This window comes from Schistocerca serialis, chromosome 4 (genome assembly GCF_023864345.2).
Source record: "Schistocerca serialis cubense isolate TAMUIC-IGC-003099 chromosome 4, iqSchSeri2.2, whole genome shotgun sequence".
NCBI classification, from domain to species: domain Eukaryota; kingdom Metazoa; phylum Arthropoda; class Insecta; order Orthoptera; family Acrididae; genus Schistocerca; species Schistocerca serialis.
Window position 1 is genome coordinate 634,848,678 of NC_064641.1, and position 19,550 is coordinate 634,868,227.

Below are 19,550 nucleotides of genomic sequence, written 5' to 3' on the forward strand. Positions count from 1 at the left end.
TCTTTACTGAAAAGGCACATAACAGTGAAATACAACATATACAGGGTGTTGTCCGGAAAATAAGTTGAATAAATCTGTAAAGAACAATTTGTTGACCAGCGATTCTGCCAGCTCTGATAGGCTTCCTGGATCATGTTGATCAGACACCTCATCGTGGCGACTTTCACAGCATCTATCATCCAAAAATGATGGCCCTTTAAGATTCTCTTTATACAAGGAAACAAAACAAAGGTTGCACGTGCCAGAGCGGAACTGTATGGTGGTTGTGACAACATTTCCACAGCTTGCGTGGCCAGGAACTTGTTAACAATGAAGTCAGTGTGAGACAGCACATCATCCCCATAAGCTTGTTTAAGCATTGAGATAGTATCGGAGCCTGATTCCCTTAATGTAACATAGAATTTAATGGCATGTCACTGTTCAGTGAATCGTGACATTTTGATCTACCGATATGTCACTCGAACACATATACATACTACGAGCAATCAGCACTCGGCAACAACCACCAGGCAACTGGCGAAGAATGCATAGTCTCCCCAAGACTCCCCACCAATGTATCCCTCACCAGTTGCAACACTGCAACTTTCCAGGTTGGCAGGAAAAAATCATTGAACTTGCCTTCTAGACACCCCCTGTATATTAAGAAAAATGACTGATAAATGTTTTCAGCTCTCACTTGTTTACAGTTCTGACTTACCAGTCAACAACATATATTTTACGAACAATTTTTCCAGGAATACACATGGTTTTTAATTAATAATTCCCTGTAGTCTTGAATGTGGATGGTATACGTGTGAGTGGCATTTTCATTTTAATCTTTGCCAATAAATCAAGTTAGTTATGATATTCTTCTTTGCATTTAAGTTTGCTGTCAGATGTGTACGACATTCAACAAAAAAAAAGAGAGTTGAGCTTCAAAACTGTATACATGTTGCCCCCCCCCCCCCCCCCCCCCCCCACTTCGAAGTTCATCACGTTTGACCTTTTTCTGGTCTAGCTATCTTGAAGCAAGAAATATTAAATATTAACTGCAGCGTCAAATGGTATTCACTATTATTTATACTTAATACTACCATTAAAGAGTTACAATATACAAGCTGAAGTCTGTACTGTTTCCTTTTACAAAGTTAAAAAAAAAAAAAAAAAAGAAAAAAAAATCATAAATTTGAAGCTCAGATTCGTCAAAGTGCAAGTTTCAACATTTTTCATAAACAATCTGAATGATATATCCTACCTTTTATACATTACATCAACTTATTGTCCTACGTACTTGAGGCATAAAAAAGTGAGGTCTGACGGTCAATTCGTGAAGTAGAGAAACTCATTACAAAGTTGTGGATCTCTGAGAAGGAAGCTGGTGCCTGACTAATAACAGGGTACACACCCTTGAGCCTAAAACCTGAATTTCTCAAAAATGGTAAGAGTTAGAACAGTACTATTTGAAAGTTTCACTATTGAAATATGTACCAAATATGACTAAATTCTGAAATGGTCAGTTTAGGATCTCCCAAAATACCTGTGAGTTTACAAGAATGATTCAAAAGTGTGTGTTGAGTGAAAGCGATGGATAATCGTTGAAGAGGATTATGATGAAAAATAGGACAGCACACGCAAAATTCATTGGAGAACTGAATGTCATACTTGCGAACACTGTCAGCACCAAAGTAACAACCACGGAAGCTCCAAAACCAAGGAACTGCATGGCTAGCTGGAATCCCAAGACCATCATAAATGTGATTCTTCAATTTCTGCAGGCGTATTTTATGACGAAATAATTCTTGCGTGAACAGCCTGGTATGAGTGAGCATAGGACACAATATTTCGGCAATCGACCGAGTTGCCATCATCAGGTGCGCTGATTTACTGACCAGCGGTGGGCCAGCGCCACGTATATATAGGACAATCCCCCTCCCGCTCCTCCCTCAGGCGCTTCCTATGAGTCAGTGCGCCCCGCACGCGGTCCATGTACAGCGTCCGTTCTCCTGCCGTCTGGGCACTGCGTCCTAGGTCTTCTCGTTCAGGAGGGTCTGCCGGCACCGCTCTCATTATTCTTCCCTCCTCCCCCAAAGTCAGTACGCTCTGAGAAATATCCTTTTTCTTCTTAATCCAGGTGATCGCGGGTTCCCACGCCTTGCTAAGGATGTAACCGCTGTCACGATTTAAACGTGGCTCTCTTACTCTGATCGCTATGGCTTCTTTGATGACACAGTCCCAGTATTTGGAAGTCTGTGTCAGGACTTTGGTTTGGTCATAATCCATTCTGTGGAGTTCCAACAGGCAATGCTCAGTGATTGCCGACTTACTGGGCTGTTGAAGTCTAGTGTGCCGTTGATGTTCTCAGCACCGGTCCTCAATGGTACGAATGGTCTGCCCAATGTATACACTACTGCATTGGCTAGGTATCTGATAAACCCCTGATTTACGTAGAACAAGGTTGTCCTTGACACTACCAAGAAGACTCTTGGTTTTGCTTGGAGGATGGAAGATGGTTTCCTCTGAAACACGGTCTTCAGATGGTCCAATTCTTGTTGGAGGAGGAGGATATTGGTGTTTAACGGCCCATCGACAACGAGGTCATTAGAGAGGGAGCACAAGCTCGGATTAGGAAAGGTTGGGGAAGGAAGTCGGCCATGCCCTTTTAAAGGAACCATCCCGGCATTTGCCTGGAGTGATCTAGGGAAATCACTGAAAACCTAAATCAGGATGGCCGGACGGAATTCTTGTTGGAGACTGTCCCTGTCGGAGATGGTGTGAGCTCTGTGTACAAGAGTTTTGAGCACGCCATTCTTTTGTTCCGGGTGGCGGCAGCTATCCGCATGTAGGTACAAATCGGTGTGCATCTTCCTCCTATACATGCTGTGGCCCAAAGTGCCATCAGCTCGTCTTCTAATCAAAACATCTAGGAAAGGGAGCATCCCATCCGTTTCGATCTCCATGGTGAACTTAATATTCTCGTGTCTGGAGTTGAGATGTGTAAGGAAGTCTGCCAGTTTCTCTCTACCATGTGGCCAGATAACGAAGGTATCATCCATATATCTAAAGAAACAGGTGGGTTTTAAATGTGCTGATTCAAGAGCTTCCTTCTCGAAATGTTCCATGTACATATTTGCGACTCCCCATGGCTACTCCTTCTGTCTGCTCGTAGTATTCTAGTATTCACCGTCAAATAAGAAGTAAGTTGATGTCAGAACATGTCTGAAAAGGTTGGTGGTCTCTTCATCAAATTTCTGGCTGATGAGTTCCAAGGATTCTTGTAATGGAACTTGCCTGTCAGAACTCCACAGAATGGATTATGACCAAACCTAAGTCCTGACACAGACTTCCAAATACTGGGACTGTGTCATCAAAGAAGCCATAGAGATCAGAGTAAGAGAGCCACAACTAAATCGTGACAGCGGTTACATCCTTAGCAAGGCGTGAGAACCCGCAATCACACGGATTAAGAAGAAACAGGATATTCCCCAGAGTGCACCAACTTCGGGGAAGGAGGGAAGAATAACAAGAGCGGTGCCGGCAGAGCCTCCTGAATGAGAAGACCCAGGATGCAGCGCCCAGACGGCAGGCTGTTCACCAGAGATTTATTTTGTCACCATCATAAATGATTCAAATGTTCATAACAGGAAAAGGTAATGCTGAAGCAAAAAAACTGTGATCATGGAGCAATGGAAGAAAGTCATTTGGTCGGATGAGTCTTGTTTCACAGTTTCCAACTTCTGGCCAACTTCACGTACCAAGACTGAAACATGATGGTATTTGGTGATGATTTGGGCAGCCATATCACGATACTCAATGGGCCCAAAGGTTACTCTCCAAAGTCACATTATTGCCACGGATTATGTGACCATTTTGGCTCATCAGATCCATCCCATGGTACAATGTTTGTTCTCCAACAGTGATACTGTGTGCTGAGAGACAGGATCCCTGATCATACAGCTACCATTCTCCAGGACTGGTTTTGTGAGCACAAGACCAATTGCTGCATTCCCCCTAGCCATCACAGTCACCAGATCTAGATTTGTGAGCACAAGACCAATTGCTGCATTTCCCCTAACCATCACAGCCACCAGATCTAGATATTATGGAGCCTTTATGGTCTACTTTGGAGAGAAGGGTGCGTGTTCATTATCTACCTCTATCACCATTATCTGAACATGCCACTATTTTGCAGGAGGAACGATAGATACCCTTGCAAAACATACAGGACCTGTATTTATCCATTCTGAGATGACTGGAAGACGTTTTGAATGTCAATGGTCTTCCGTATATATCACTCCCATAGGGTCCACAAATACAAAAATTACACTAACTACAGCAGGACATACAGGCATTTAAGCAGTCACACTTCTCACGCTCCCTAAGCAAATGGAATGGGAGGAAACCCTAATATGTGGTAAAATGGGAAGTTATCCTCTACCGTACATTTTGCAGTGGTTTGCAAAGTATGTAAATATAGTTATCAAGTCCAGGATCTGCTGAGTGGACTTGTTCTCTGGACATTTCAATCATCACAACTCGGTTCAAAAGTGCTGAGTCCTGAATATAACATGCCTTAATCATATAACATTTCTTGCCTATATTTTGTGGACAATATTAGCTTGCTGCCTAATTTCATAGAGTTCTTGGCTCCTCCTTTTACAGTCACCTGTGTGTCACACTGGGCCAGATATTTCGAGACTACTGAAGAACGGGATACAACCCATCAGCTTTGACCAATGACGTCAGAATTTGGCAGAGATGATTTATTACGCAGATTTAACAGCAAAGACAAGTATTCGTAAACAAAGTAATGCAGGCGAGATGGTAGACATATATCACATCCACTAATATTTCAAACATAATGTTAAGTATATCACTTGTTTCAGTCCTAGCACTTCTGTAAAAAATACAGAAAAAAGGGATAGAAGTAATGTTCGCATGGAATACTTCAGTTGACATATATATGAGTTGTATCTGGAACTTTGTTTGATCTGTATAGCTTAAACACAGTACGCGAAACAAATTAAACTTACATCAATTTATTCTTCTTCATTAGCATTAGTAACCTATTCTTCAGTAGACATATATAGATCAATTGAAGTACAGGATACAAATTTTACAGGTGTTGCTTCTTTTGCCTCTGCTACTACTAGCATTCTATTCTTACATAGATATTATTACTAGTGAAGAAACAACCCTGTCTGTGGGCAAAAAATTATAATTAGGACAAAAGTTAATATGTTTTACTTGAAACTGGTTGGTTAGTTGCATGCTACACATAATATTCTGAAGAAGCATGTGTTAGAGGTATAATGGTGACACACACCCGATTATAATTTATATTATAGGTACATGTTCCACTTAGTTTTATAAATTAGCTCACCAGTGGAACGTTATAAAAACCTCCATCGAATAATCCAGTATATAACATTACGATGTGAACAGTTATGTCATCAACAATAAATTTGAAGCCCATGAGGGGAGAATGAAACAAATAAGGGCATAAAGGAAGACAAATACCCCTATCTAAGTACTTTGTGTAGACCTAATGGGCTTTTTCATAAATAATAATCAAACTTGAATCACAGAACGTTATAAATTTACAGGATTTCAAGTGCAACCTACTTAAACGAAATAAGCCCTATATAATTACAACTCACATTTTGACAAAATATAAGTTGTAGGAGGGAAAAGAGAGAGAGTGAGAGAGTGAGAGAGAGAGAGAGAGAGAGAGAGAGAGAGAGAGAGATCTATCGCCAATGAATAATGAAGGCCTCACTGGCCGAAAGTTCATTTTCTGAAAGTCTTTCTTTTGTGCCTATATGCGACTCAGCATCTCTGCTATATGATGATAAGTAGCAACTCTCCTTTTCGTAATAGTGTTGAATCATAAGGTAAGTAATTCATCTACACATTCAATGGCTCACAAAACTCTTATTACTTATTCTCAAGTACTCCGAGTCAGTCTGCGGCCCTTACCATGCCTAAATTCTACATCTACATCCACACTACATAACACAGAGTGAAGTGCACTGTACTATACATTATTAGGGTTTCTTCCCATTTCATTCACATAAGGAGGATGGAAACATTGCTTAAAAATCAATCATGTTTCCGTGCATGCTGTAATTAGTCTAATCTCCTCTTCGTGGTTCCAACAGGAGTTACATTTAGGCCTAGGGTGGTGTAGTATATTCCTCATTTATACTTGTTCTCAAAATTCGGCCTGTAGACTTTCATGGGATAGCTGACATCTATCTCCCAGCACCAGCCAGTTCACGTTTTTCAGGATTTCTGTGACACTCTGACTTGGCCAAACAAACTGGTGACTATTCACACAATGCTTCTTTGTGTTGATTCACCACCCTCTTTTTAGTCCTAATGGGTCCCATGCACTTGAGAAATATTCCAGGATGAGCCCCACAATTGTTTGTAAATTATCTCCTTCATAAGCTGATTGCTTTTTCTTAGTAGCATACCATTGAGCTGAAGTCTGCCACTCACTTTAGCTATGACTGAGCTTATGCGATCATTCATATCCCCCACAAACTGTTACAAGCAAGTATTTGTACATCTCCAAATTGTGAATCATTGGCACTGTAATTATAACTACTTTCCTCCTTTAGGAGAGTGTGAACTGTTTCATATTACTGAACATTTAAAGCATATTGTGAATCTACACATCACAATGAAATCTCATCAACAACTAACTGGATTTTTGTGCAGCCCTTTTCCTTTAGCACAGACAACCTAGCTGTTTCACCTGCAAGAAATCTGAGGTTGCTATCAATATCACTGTACTGACGTTGTATGAATAGATTCATTAATCCAGAATTACATTTTAATATTTAAAACCACTTTCTAATATCATTTACACATAGGTGTCTACGAAATGTAAAGTCAAAAGTATTGGAGGGTGCAAACACTGAGAGGATGGGGTTTACAAAGAACTATTGACATATTCGTGCTCAATGTGACAAAAAATACACAAGAAAACATAAATCACAACAGTTAGACTTAGGCTCAAACCACTCTACAAAATTATTGTTAGCGGTTTCACGAATGTAAGAAGTTGCAATACTCAAAAAGAATATGAAGAATTTTTCCCCACAAAAATGTCAATGGCCTCGGTATTTCTCGCTATCTGCTCCATGTATTCAATGTCTAGAATAACACAGCAGTGCACCAGGATATATGCAAGCTATAGTGATGTTTCTGACCTCAATTCGCTGTCCAAAGGCCGACTTTCCGCCGAGAGACATTTTAAAAATCAATGTAGTCTTGTCCCAAACACAGTAAACATCTCTTCAACAATTTCTGCAACCGACCAGTAGAAATATATTAAATCCATAGCAATGCTGAAAACTATGTTGTTCAAAGATAAACAAATAAAAATTTCTCTCTTTCACATGATTGTTTTCAAACACATTTCATATTCTTGTGTTTTTCTCAGTAATGACCAACGAAATCAAGATTCCCAGTCACGTGTCTGTAAGCGAGCCGCTGATTCGTTAAAAATGCGCGGAGTGAGATAAGACGCTTCACCAAAGAAGTTCATCGATTCGAAGCCTTCTCTACTCCTATACCTTACTGGAATTGGTACAGTATCTATGCTACCGCATATATGATTCCATGAACCAGAGTATTTAACAAGCAGTACAGAGACCAGCGCTCCAGTGCTGAAAATTGGTGTCTGGAACATTCTTCTGTCTTCGCGATCGTAGTGGACAGTGGTTGGTTGTTCTATGTGCCAGAAATTTCGTATCTGTGCCGGTGGATGATTTGCCGGATTTTTGCTGCATAGCTCGAGCATTTGTTGTTGTTGTTTGTTGGTGGTTGATTCCGTGTAACGTATTTGCGCTTTCACAGCGTTGATAAATATTTTTAAGCTGTGAAATGGCCGCAATGTCCGTTATAGGAATTGATTTTGGCAACGAATCGTGTTATATAGCAGTGGCAAGAGCTGGTGGAATTGAAACTATTGCGAATGATTACAGTTTGCGAGCAACACCGTAAGTACATTCGTCACTGACATCTAGTATTTCAGTATTTGACAGGGGAAAGTCATGTTTTAACCTACTGTTACAGATCGTGGTTTATGAGTTAATGTAGATCAAGGTTAACCCTGAGCTTGTGCAATCGAGCCGAAAAATGACTCACCTAGTGATAATATTATTGTAATAGGTGATTCATTCCTAAGATTTTTCATATGCCTTTCTTGGGTAGAAAGTGATTCTTTGCTATTTATGGTCATGGCCATGGAGACCGACAGTAGGTGGCACCTTGTTTTGCTAAGGCGCTTTCCGTTTACGGAAGGCAACTAAAGAAATCTCTGTTAGAGCTTACCAGTCCGTTTGCTAATGTGGAAAATGAGGGTTTCTTGTGTCGAATTGATATTGATATTTATGGCCGTAAGTTGTTTATAGTTCGTAAGGTAGTTGACATTACAGTGTTCAAAAATTTTTTAAAGCATACAGTCAAGAATATAGTACTGTTTATTCGATGAGCGTTACAAATGTGATATTCAGTCGCCGTGTTTTTCTGTTTAATTTACAGATCATGCGTCGCATTCAGTGGGAAAAATCGAATATTGGGCGTCGCAGCAAAGAACCAAATGGTAACAAACATGAAAAATACAATATATGGGTTTAAAAGACTTCTTGGTCGAAAATTTAGTGACCCATACATACAGCAGGAAGTGAAGCATTTACCATACAGGATTGTTCAGCATGGGAATGGCGGAATAGGTGTTAAGGTAGGTTCACAAATGAGTAAATTTGATGTAATAAATGTTAATTTCCCCACAGACGTTTGGTATGGAAATTTCTTTGTAGTTTTCTCAATACTTCCTTTCCATTTTTCTCTCCCTTGAACTTTTGTATGAAGAGCAATTCATTTGCAAATCCATTTACATTTGTTTTCCATGGATCTCTTGGAGAGGAGTCTCTGGGATGTGGAAAGAGTCAGTGCTTTTTTTCTGTGACTATTACAATTCGTTGCAAGAGTATATTGTCTCACCTTTAATCAGATGTAATTCCTTGTGACAATTCAAATAATTATGCCAGAAAATAATTTTATGAAGAACAGTGTGTGACTGGAAAAGAACTGCAAATATGGAGATTGTGTGAAGAAGACAGGGGGTAGACTCTCAAAAAAAAATCATACGTAAATACACATTCCAGTCTGTCTGTCTCTCTCTGTGTCATTGGGGGTGGGGGATCAAAATATTCTAGGGCAAATGGGCAGATAAAGAGAATTTATGGAAAAATCAGTATGTTTCTAATAAATTTCATTTTCTTGTCATAGTTGCCTTATGCACTTAATAAATAGTAGGCTTCTAGGCTGTATTATTAAAGTTAATGGAGTAATGTCAAGTCCAGGTTGGAATATACACGTACGAAAAGGATAGATTGCTAATCCCCATAAAGATGACACATTGAGTTACAGATGACAACAATAACAAAGATTGTTTCACGCCAAGCTTCCAGCAAAAACCTTCAAGAGGAAAAAAACACACACAATAGTACAAGGAATCACAGCTCAAACACACTTGACCGCTATCTCTACCCGAAGTAGTTGTATGACACTCCAATAGAGACTGAAAATTGACTGGTAGTTATGGTCATAGCTGCCTATCCCATTCATCAGTACACAACAAAGACATTTTACGGTGGAACAAACTTTGGTGTGTTGTTGTGTAATTCATACATTTGAGACTATAACTTCAGTAGTTATTTGCTTAAATTGTCCCCATGATAAGCAATGCCAGTAGAAAGAAAACTTGTATTTATGACTTACCTGATAGTACCAGTTCAGAAATCTCTACTTTATTTATCATTTGTACGCTAACTAATGACATATGAAAACTGTTGCTTAGTTCTTACATTCAGGATCTGTATAATGTACATTGATTTATTGCCAGTGCTAAGAAACTCCACTTCAAACCATGAGCAGATACGCTTCTTTGGCAAGTAGAAAATGAAACTGGTTATGATCACATCAAAACAGATGACATTCTGACATTACTCAACTGAGGTGCGGGAGAGAACACAACAGATCTTTCTGGAAATATTTACAGTATCCATTATATCATGCATAATTGTACATCATACCTTAGCAAAAGATCTTGCTGAAAACCCAAGGAAATTCTGGTCATATGTAAAATCGGTAAGTGGGTCGAAGGCTTCCATCCACTCACTCACTGATCAGTCTGGCCTGGCAACAGAAGACAGCAAAATGAAAGCTGAAATTGTAAATTTAGCATTTGAGAAGTCTTTCACGCAGGAGTACAAACATTCCGCCGTTTGAGTCTCGTACAGATTTCCGTGTGGAGGGCGTAATGATAGACATTCCTGGGGTTGTGAAGCAGCCGAATGGGCTGAAAATAAATAAATCACCAGATCCTGATGGGATTCCAATTTGGTTTCACAGAGAGTACTCTACTGCATTGGCTCCTTACTTAGCTTGCATTTATCGCGAATCTCTTGCCCAACGTAAAGTCCCGAGCGACTGGAAAAAGCGCAGGTGACGCTTGTATACAAGAAGGGTAGGACGGCTCCTCAAAATTACATACCAATATCCTTAACATCGGTTTGTTGCAGGATTCTCGAACATATTCTCAGTTCGAATATAATGAATTTCCTTGAGACAGAGAAGTTGCTGTTGATGCATCAGCACAGCTTTAGGAAGCATCACTCCTGCAAAATGCAACTCGACCTTTTTTCACGTGATATCTTGTGAACCATGGATGAAGGGTATCAGACGGATGCCATATTCCTTGACTTCCGGAAAGCGTTTGACTCGGTGCCCCACTGCAGACTCCTAACTAAGGTACGAGCATATGGGATTGGTTCCCAAGTATGTGAGTGGCTCGAAGATTTCTTAGGTAATAGAACCCAGTATGTTGTCCTCGATGGTGAGTGTTCATCGGAGGTGAGAGTATCATCTGGAGTGCCCCAGGGAAGTGTGGTAGGTCCGCTGTTGTTTTCTATCTACATAAATGATATTTTGGATGGGTGGATAGCAATGTGCGGCTGTTTGCTGATGATGCTATGGTGTACGGGAAGGTGTCATCGTTGAGTGACTGTAGGAGGATACAAGATGACTTGGATAGGATTTGTGATTGGTGTAAATAATGGCAGCTACCTGTAAATATAGATAAATGTAAATTAATGCAGATGCATAGGAAAAAGAATCCCGTAATGTTTGAATACTCCGTTAGTAGTGTAGCGCTTGATACAGTCACATCGATTAAATATTTGGGCGTAACATTGCAGAGCGATATGAAGTGGGACAAGCATGTAATGGCAGTTGTGGGGAAGGCGGATGGTCGTGTTCGTTTCATTGGTAGAATTTTGGGAAGATATGGTTCATCTGTAAAGGAGACCACTTATAGAATGCTTGTGCGACCTATTCTTGAGTACTGCTCGAACGTTTGGGATCCCTATCAGGTCAGATTGAGGGAGGACATAGAAGCAATGCAGAGGCGGGCTGCTAGATTTGTTACTGGTAGGTTTGATCATCACGCGAGTGTTACGGAAATGCTTCAGGAATTCTGGTAGGAGTCTCTAGAGGAAAGGTGGTGTTCTTTTCATGAATCGCTTCTGAGGAAATTTAGAGAACCAGCATTTGAGGCTGACTGCAGGACAATTTTGCTGCCGCTAACTTACATTTCGCGGAAAGACCACAAAGATAAGAGAGACAGGGGTACAGACGCATATAGTCAGTCATTTTTCCCTCGTTCTGTTTGGGAGTGGAACAGGGAGAGAAGATGCTAGTTGTGGTACGAGGTACCCTCCGCCATGCACCGTATGGTGGATTGCAGAGTATGTATGTAGATGTAGATCCTTATAGTGTCTTCCTTTTACCTTTTCACCTACCCCTCTTGCCTCACTTTTTCCCGGCAGTTGGCTCCTGCTTTTGTGCAATGAGCGTTATGTCTTGGAATTTCCATTGGTGGAAGAAGTCAATTTATCTTTTTATTCTGTACTCATACAATATAATTTTACTTCCTGAGTGTTTGTTGTAGAGGTAATGCAGATTGAAAACTAGTACTTCAGTTATGTGGAAGGACAGTTTTTTAGGTCAGCAGATGATCTTCTGTCCACATAAACAATACGACTGCATTTGGCCTCACTTACCAATCCCAAACATATCAAGGTTGTATTTGACAAAACTGTAGGCACAAAAATTGTTCTGGATGATTTCAATTCTTGTACAAACACCTGTTCACGAGTAGACTGAATAACAAATCTCTGGACGCACACACTTTTAAGAATCTGTCACACTGGCTTAGTGGTTGTGGAAATGCTTATAAGCATTAGTACTGTAACACTGGGCTAGTGGCTTGTGTTGACATTTAAAAGTGCCAGTTGTAGTGGAGATCTCGGAATAACATACTGGAACAGAAATGCAAGAGCTACAATTTAGTTGATAAGTTTACCAATGATCCACTGTTGAATGTAAAACTTTTTAATTTTTTGTGGTGTAGGTAGTTTATTCTCAAAATTTTAATCTTGTGGTCCTTTCGTTCTTTTTCTACATATGTCACATCTTGATTTTTCAAAAAAAAATTTTAAACGATTTAAGAAACGTTGAATAAGCATGACAGCCAAATTCCTTCAGTTTCAAAAAGAAAGTAAAACTGCCCCCAAAAAAAATCCTCTGCAAAAGATTCTTTCTGAGCCCATTGAATGATATGTTCCTGGAAGCTAATCCTAGTCTCAAGTCAGGTGTCATTGGAAAACATTATGGTTTGAGCCAAAGGGGTCCAGATAAGCTTATTTCAGTATTTGAGGAAAAGAAGTGACTTAGCTGTTCTGCAGCTGCTGCAGTAATGATTGAATTCCATGAATAGAACTCAGCCATGATTAACTGACACAGTGAGAACATACAGTGGCACAGGAACACCAGTCATCATTTCTGTTGATCGTCTTTCCACTTCCATAAGTTATCCTCTAAACTTGAGATACGAATTAGGAGGGGAAAAAGAGTTTTGTGGCTTTCACACATTTGTATAGTCATGGAATGTCTCAGGTCTTTGCTTGTAAGTATATTGGTGCCATAGCTTTGAAAATGCTGGTTTATGAAAACAATGGACAGAAGAATTGAACGTGGTATGATTACCACCATTGTAGTACTTCGAAAAATTTCCAAAAACTGCGAATGATACTTTAGGTCCAGTGCCATTATTGAACATTTTGTAGTCTTCAGTCCAAAGACTGGTTAAAAGAGCATGCAGTTCTAATACCGAGTAAGAGAGATTTGCTAAGGGCTACATTCTGTATCTCACCATGTGTGATAACATCATAGGCTTGGCAATGTAAGACTCTCGAATAGCCTCCCTGTGTTCCCGGTAAAGCCTTGCCCTACGGACTTGCCACACGGACTATCATTTTAATTCGTAAATGAAGTCTGAATATTTTTCATCCAGAAGTGATAACTGTTCTTCCGCACAACTGTATATTTTCACTGCCTCATGTAATTGTGGGTAAGTTCTCTTCATGGAATTCAATCATTATTGCAGCAGGTGTGGAATAGCTAAGACACTTACTTCAGTAAGTTTAACCAGCTACCTTTGGCTCAAATCAGAATGTGTTCTGATGAGGCTGTAATCAAGACTACATTCAACTTTCATGAATGTATGTATGTCAGTAGGCTTTGGGAGAATAATTTTTTTCAAAATAAAGTGCAGCTTTACCTACTTCTTGATACTAAAGGAATTCGGCTATCATTATGCTTTTAACCAATTGCTGTTCCTTAAGAGTAAAAAGACAAGCTTTTCTCAAATAAATTAACATTTTTTTGAACATCATGAAATTTTACCACTGTCTAAATCGTTTGCATCAGATTGAAATTCTCTGAATCAGCTGCCAACAAAACAAAAAATTAGTTTTACATTCAACAGTGGATCACTGGCAAACATATCTACTAAGTTGTAGTTCTGCATTCTGTTCCAGTTTATCGGTCTTGAAACATTACTGGCACTTGTCAACATGAGCCACTAGTCCAGTGCCGCTAACATTTATAAGCACTTCCACAACCAACAAGCCAATGTGACATGCTTAAAAGTGTGTGTTTCCACATGTATGTTATTCAGTCTAGTTGTGAACAAGTGTTTGTACAAGAAAGTCTTTGGAAACAATTTTTGTGCCTACAGTTTTGTCAAATACGATCTTAATACTTCTGGAACTTATAGGTGAGACCAGGTGCTGTTGTATTATTTATATGAATGGAAGACGATCTGCTAGCCTGACAAAACAACTGTTCTTCCATGTAATTCACATGCTAGTTTTCAGTTCACATTACCCATACAATAAACACTTGGAAGTAAAATATTATACTGTATGAATACAAAATAAAAATAATAAATGGACTTCTTCCTCCCATGGAAATTCCAAGAAATAAGATACTCATTGTACAAAAGCAGGAGCGAAATGAAGGGAAAAAGTAAGGCAAGAAGGGTAGGTGAGAAAGTGCACCAAATAGGGCAAGCATACTGACATCATATTAGCGTTGAGGCAGTCCATACAGTTCTGAATTCTGTTTGAACTGCTGAATGATTACAGGTGATACAGTGGAAATTGTATGTATGCACAATTACACATGATATAATGAATATTGCAAATATTTCCGGAAGGATCTGTTCTTTTATTTCCCACATCAAAACCTCTCTCTCTCTCTCTCTCTCTCTCTCCCTCTCTTTCTTTCTTTCTTTCTTTCTCTCTCCCTCCGCCCCTCCCCCCCCCCCCTCTCCCATCTCTACCCCCTCCACCCCCAAGGCATGTATTTCTTTACTTGTTTGAAATGATCAATGTGACACTTTCAAGTTTCACAGCATCCACTTAGACTGACACTTACATGTGATAATTAGGCTGTTGGTATTACGTAAGTACGGAAGTTAAAACTTCAAGATTTTGCTTGAGAATCCTTTTGATTCGTGGCACATGCACGGAAGTTCCTGCATTGAAGGTGAATGGCACTAAGGCTCATAACGAACATGTTACTGCACTTGATGAATATCTTGGTATTGGTGTGATTGTCGTTGCTCTTTGTGTGACATTTGAATTCTCAAGCCATTTGGTAGAACAAAAGTTTAGAGGAAACTCAACAGAGCTGCAATATTAAGGATAGTGAGCTCTTCATGCTAGCCGATCTTTGAATAGTGTGCAGAGCTTTAAGGTAGAAGATAGTATCCCAGTGAGTTGCAGAAATACCACCCTTGAATACATTATTGATCTAATGTAGACCACAACGTTCCACTTCTACCAGCTTCAGTAAAACAGCCCTGAACAGTTGGTTCACATTGGATCCATCCACTGGTATCTCCAGTATCTTGTTACTCTGCTTTAATAAAGTAACATGGTGGCAGATAACCACAGATAATAAGTCATCTGTGGGAATATGGCCCTTGGCAGGAATTTTTACCACCTAGTGTTCTTCTTAGTGGATAATTGGTAGGATGACATTGCTTATATAAAGAAAGAGTGTTGGTATTATCAGAAGTGTATGAGAATTCAGAAGTAATAGTCGGTATCTACACATTCACACGCTGCACATGAGGAAATGAGCTTTGAATTCATATGAACAATGAACTATGCACTTGGTTGTATGCAACAGTGTGTATTTCAGATTTTTATTGTTCCTTTTTTTGTTATAGGTGAATTATTTGGATGAAGAACATGTGTTTTCTCCAGAACAGATAACAGCAATGTTATTTACCAAACTGAAAGATATTTCAGAGGTGGCACTGAAAACTAAAGTGAATGACTGTGTTATATCGGTGAGTTTTATAGTGATTATTAAAATTAGTAACTTGTTGCAAGGTAACTCCACTTCTTGAAATAAAGAGCAGTGTCAGTCTGACATTTGCTAAAATACATTGCACTGCTAAATATCCAAGTTGAGACTATAATTATGTTTTTATGTCAATAAAACTCTCGCATAACGCATTCTGTTGCTGTCAGCTCTTACATAATGTTAGTGCTGATATCTCCCGAATGCAAAATAATTATGGTGCCTCAGTATGGTTGATATTAGTTCCCCCAGAATTTCGACCATGCTGAAACTTGCCATACATGTTGTTTTAAATTTCACTCCACTCAGTGATAAAATAGTCCATGTAAGCATGGATACAGAATCCTCACTTTCCAAGGTTCATAATCACAAGAAATAATTTTGTGGAACTTTCTAATAAGTAAACCAAATTTCCTCAACAGGTTCCATCATTTTTTACTAATGCTGAACGTAAAGCTCTGCTGGATGCTGCTAGCATTGCTGGTCTGAATGTCTTGAGGCTAATGAATGAGACTACCGCTACAGCATTAGCATATGGCATTTATAAACAGGACCTACCAGCTCCTGAGGAAAAACCACGCAATGTGGTCTTCGTTGACTGTGGCCATGCATCCTTGCAGATTTCCGCTTGCGCTTTCCACAAAGGGAAACTGAAGGTAAGTACAGGTGCTTCTGATCTATATTACAAAGCAATAAATTTGTTATCGATATAGCTCATGAAATAACGGAATACTCTTGAAGAAATTCATTTATTTATCTACTTTCTATTAAAGCTCACACAGGCATTTTGTCTAACAAAACTGTAAACCAGTTAGCCAAGGAAGCTGCTCTATATGGGGCCTTCTTAGATATTCAGTTATCATTCACCAACTTCATACATCAAGTTAAAATGGAAGCCAGAGCCTAGTGGAAAGAGGAATGGGAAACATTTGTAAATAAAGGAAAATATTATAGTGCCATGGTTTACAGCATGTCTGTACACCGCAGAGCTATTTTGACAATCATAAGGATGAGATTTAATCACAGCAGTGTTGTTTCTCATTTATTTTGTCTACAACTTTGGAATTCTGGCATCTGTGACTGCAACAACTCTGTGTGGGGGAAATTAATCATTTAATCTTCACCTGTCTGAAGCACAATCAACATAAAGAACAAGTCCTCTCAGAACTGAGCAAGATTAAGGTCAATAGAGCAGTGCTTCGATGTCTGACAAGATTTATTTTAGTGAGCAATTTTAAATCTGACATCAGAACTATAAACAGAGTGCAGTCACCATTTTACTTAAGAAAGCATTTAAATCTCAAAGAATAAAGATTTTATAAACTTGATTAGTGTTCCTTATTCTAGAGTGTAATTTCTAAACTTGTCTTTGTTTACCCAGTAGTGAAGAAGCAATGTTCAGTTATTTTATTGAAATATGCTCATGTCTTAAGTTAAAGAATTTCCAGTTTTTCTCTAAACTTTTAACAGCTAAATAGTGACTCATGCTGAAGGCCAAATAAACCGAGTGAGGTGACACAGTGGTTAGCACACTGGATTTACATTTGGGAGGACGACAGTTGAAACTAGAGTCTGGCCACCCTGATTTAGGGTTCTTGTGGTTTCCCTTAGTTGCTTCAGGCAAATGCCGGGGTGGTTCCTTTGAAAGGGCACAGCAGATTTCCTTCCCCATCTTTCCCTAACCTGACGGGACTGATTACGTCGTCGTTTGGTCCCCTCCCCGAAATCAACCAGCCAAATAAAATACAATTCTTAGAACCCAATACCAGTTGCAGATTGCCTATCTTACTGCTTCCAATGGCACCAAAAATTTTATTTTCAATATTTCATTTAATTGACAGAATTTAAAATTTTAAAATTCTGTCATAATAACAATGTGAAAACGAAAGTAGCTTCTCACCATATAGCAGAGACACTGAGGTGTAGGTAGGCACAACAAAAAGACTCACAGATGTAGCTTTCGGCCAGTAAGGCCTTCGTCAAAATTACACACACACACACACACTCTGTGAGCAGCAGAGCCAGTGCATGATGGGAGTGGCGACTGGGTGGGGATAAGGAGGAGGCGGGTGCGGGGAGTGGGAGCAATAGTAGGTTAGGGATGGCGGACAGTGACGTACTGGTAGCGAGTGCTCAAGGACGAGTGGAAAGAGAGTAGGGCAGCTGTGTGCAGTCGGGAGGTTAGGTGGAGGGCAATGGGGAGAGGGGGGGGGGGGGAGATAGCAGAAAAGAGGGAAGTAAAAAGACTGGGAGGAATGAGGGCTGTGTAGTACTGGAATGGAGACAGAGAAGGGGCTGGATGGGATAAGATGAAGACTAATGATGGTCGAGGTCAGGAGGGTTATGGGAACGTAGGATATATTACAGTGAACGTTACGTCCTGTGCAGTGCAGAAAACCTGGTGTTGATGGGAAGGATCCATATGGCACAGGCTGTGAAGCAGTCATTCAAAGGATGTCATGTTTGGCACCATGCTCAGAAACAGGGTGGTCCACTTGTTTCTAGTCTGTTGGTTGGTGGCCATTCATGCAGACACACACAGCTTGATGGTTGTCATGCCCACATAGAATGCAGCTTAGCTTTTAGGTCACATGATTGGCTTTGCAGGTAGCTCTGCCATTGATAGACTAGGTAATGTTTGTGACCGAATTGGAGTAGGTGGTGGTGACATGATGTATAGGATAGTCTAGCATCTAGATCTATTACAGGGGTATGAGCCACGAGGTAAAGGGTTGGGAACAGGGATGGACGAATATATTGTGTAGGTTCGGTGGACGGCAGAATACCCCTGTGGAAGGTGTGGGAAGGATAGTGGGCAGGACAATTCTCATTGCAGGACATGAGGAAAGGTAATCAAAACCCTGGTGGAGAATGTAATTCAGTTGCTCCAGTCCTGGGTGGTATTGAGTTACGAGGGGAATGCTCCTCTTTGGCCAAACGGTGGGATTTTGTGAGGTGGTGGGAGACTGGAAAGATAAGGCAAGGGAGATTTGTTTTTGAAGAAGGTTGGGAGGACCATTATGGTTTGTGAAGGTTTCAGGGAGATCCTCGTTATATTTTGAGAGGGACCACTTGTCACTACAGATGCGATGACCGTGGGTGGCTAAGCTGTATGGAAGGGACTTCTTGGTATGGAAAGGGTGACAGCTGTTGAAGTAGAAGTATTTCTGGTGATTAGTAGATTTGATATGGTCAGAGGTACTTACGTCACATTCTTTGAGGTGGAGGTCAACAGTGTGTGTGGAGGGGAGGGGGGAGGGGTCTAATTTTGACAAAGGCCTTACTGGCCGAAAGCTATATTTGTGACAGTCTTTTTGTTGTGCCCACTCAGCACTGTATGGCGAGTAGCAACTCTCCTTTTCACAAAATTGTTACATTCCATCCTGGATTTTCCATTGTTTGAAATGCTGTCATAATATACTCTTTAAGAGGTATAGTCTTATGTTGAAAGTTTCACACAGTGATACAGGTATTAAAGGAGCTTAACCTTGACTGAGTTTTAATCTAGTATGTCAGTAAGGAAGAAACTATTTACTTTGTCACAGAAAGTTTTTGTCAAAGTTAGAAACACTCTCTCTTTCTCCTCCCCCCACCCCTATTGAAGTGTTGAGATATCACAGGCCTAATCCTGTCATGTGATGGAAGTACCCAGATGTTTAATAATATCGCAAATGCTAAAATTGTATTTTCTTTGTGACTGTTGGTTGTTTGATTTAAAATTTGATTGAGTAAATGAATTGTAAAAAAGTGGGGAGCAACATGGATAAATTTTCCTTTTT

General features: G+C 39.9%; 2 protein-coding genes across 3 annotated transcripts in view; one reads left to right on the forward strand and one right to left on the reverse strand.

Annotated features, from left to right (window-relative positions):
- LOC126475475 (serine/threonine-protein kinase PLK4) overlaps nt 1–7,449 on the reverse strand; it is a 245,383-nt gene extending 237,934 nt beyond the window's left edge. The window contains exon 1 of the mRNA XM_050103366.1: nt 7,197–7,449. Within this exon, the coding sequence (XP_049959323.1) occupies nt 7,197–7,238 (42 nt within the window). The 5' untranslated portion in view covers nt 7,239–7,449. The remainder of the gene's footprint in view (nt 1–7,196) is intronic.
- Nucleotides 7,450–7,640: 191 nt separating this feature from the next.
- LOC126475476 (heat shock 70 kDa protein 4) overlaps nt 7,641–19,550 on the forward strand; it is a 73,997-nt gene continuing 62,087 nt past the window's right edge. The window contains exons 1-4 of one of the 2 annotated variants that reach the window (XM_050103368.1): nt 7,641–7,988; nt 8,533–8,731; nt 15,635–15,757; nt 16,194–16,427. In XM_050103368.1, coding sequence (XP_049959325.1) covers nt 7,873–7,988; nt 8,533–8,731; nt 15,635–15,757; nt 16,194–16,427 — 672 coding nt within the window. In that variant the 5' untranslated portion in view covers nt 7,641–7,872. Of the gene's footprint in view, nt 7,989–8,244; nt 8,388–8,532; nt 8,732–15,634; nt 15,758–16,193; nt 16,428–19,550 lie in introns of those variants that run through there. The other variant, XM_050103369.1, reaches the window with a different exon arrangement.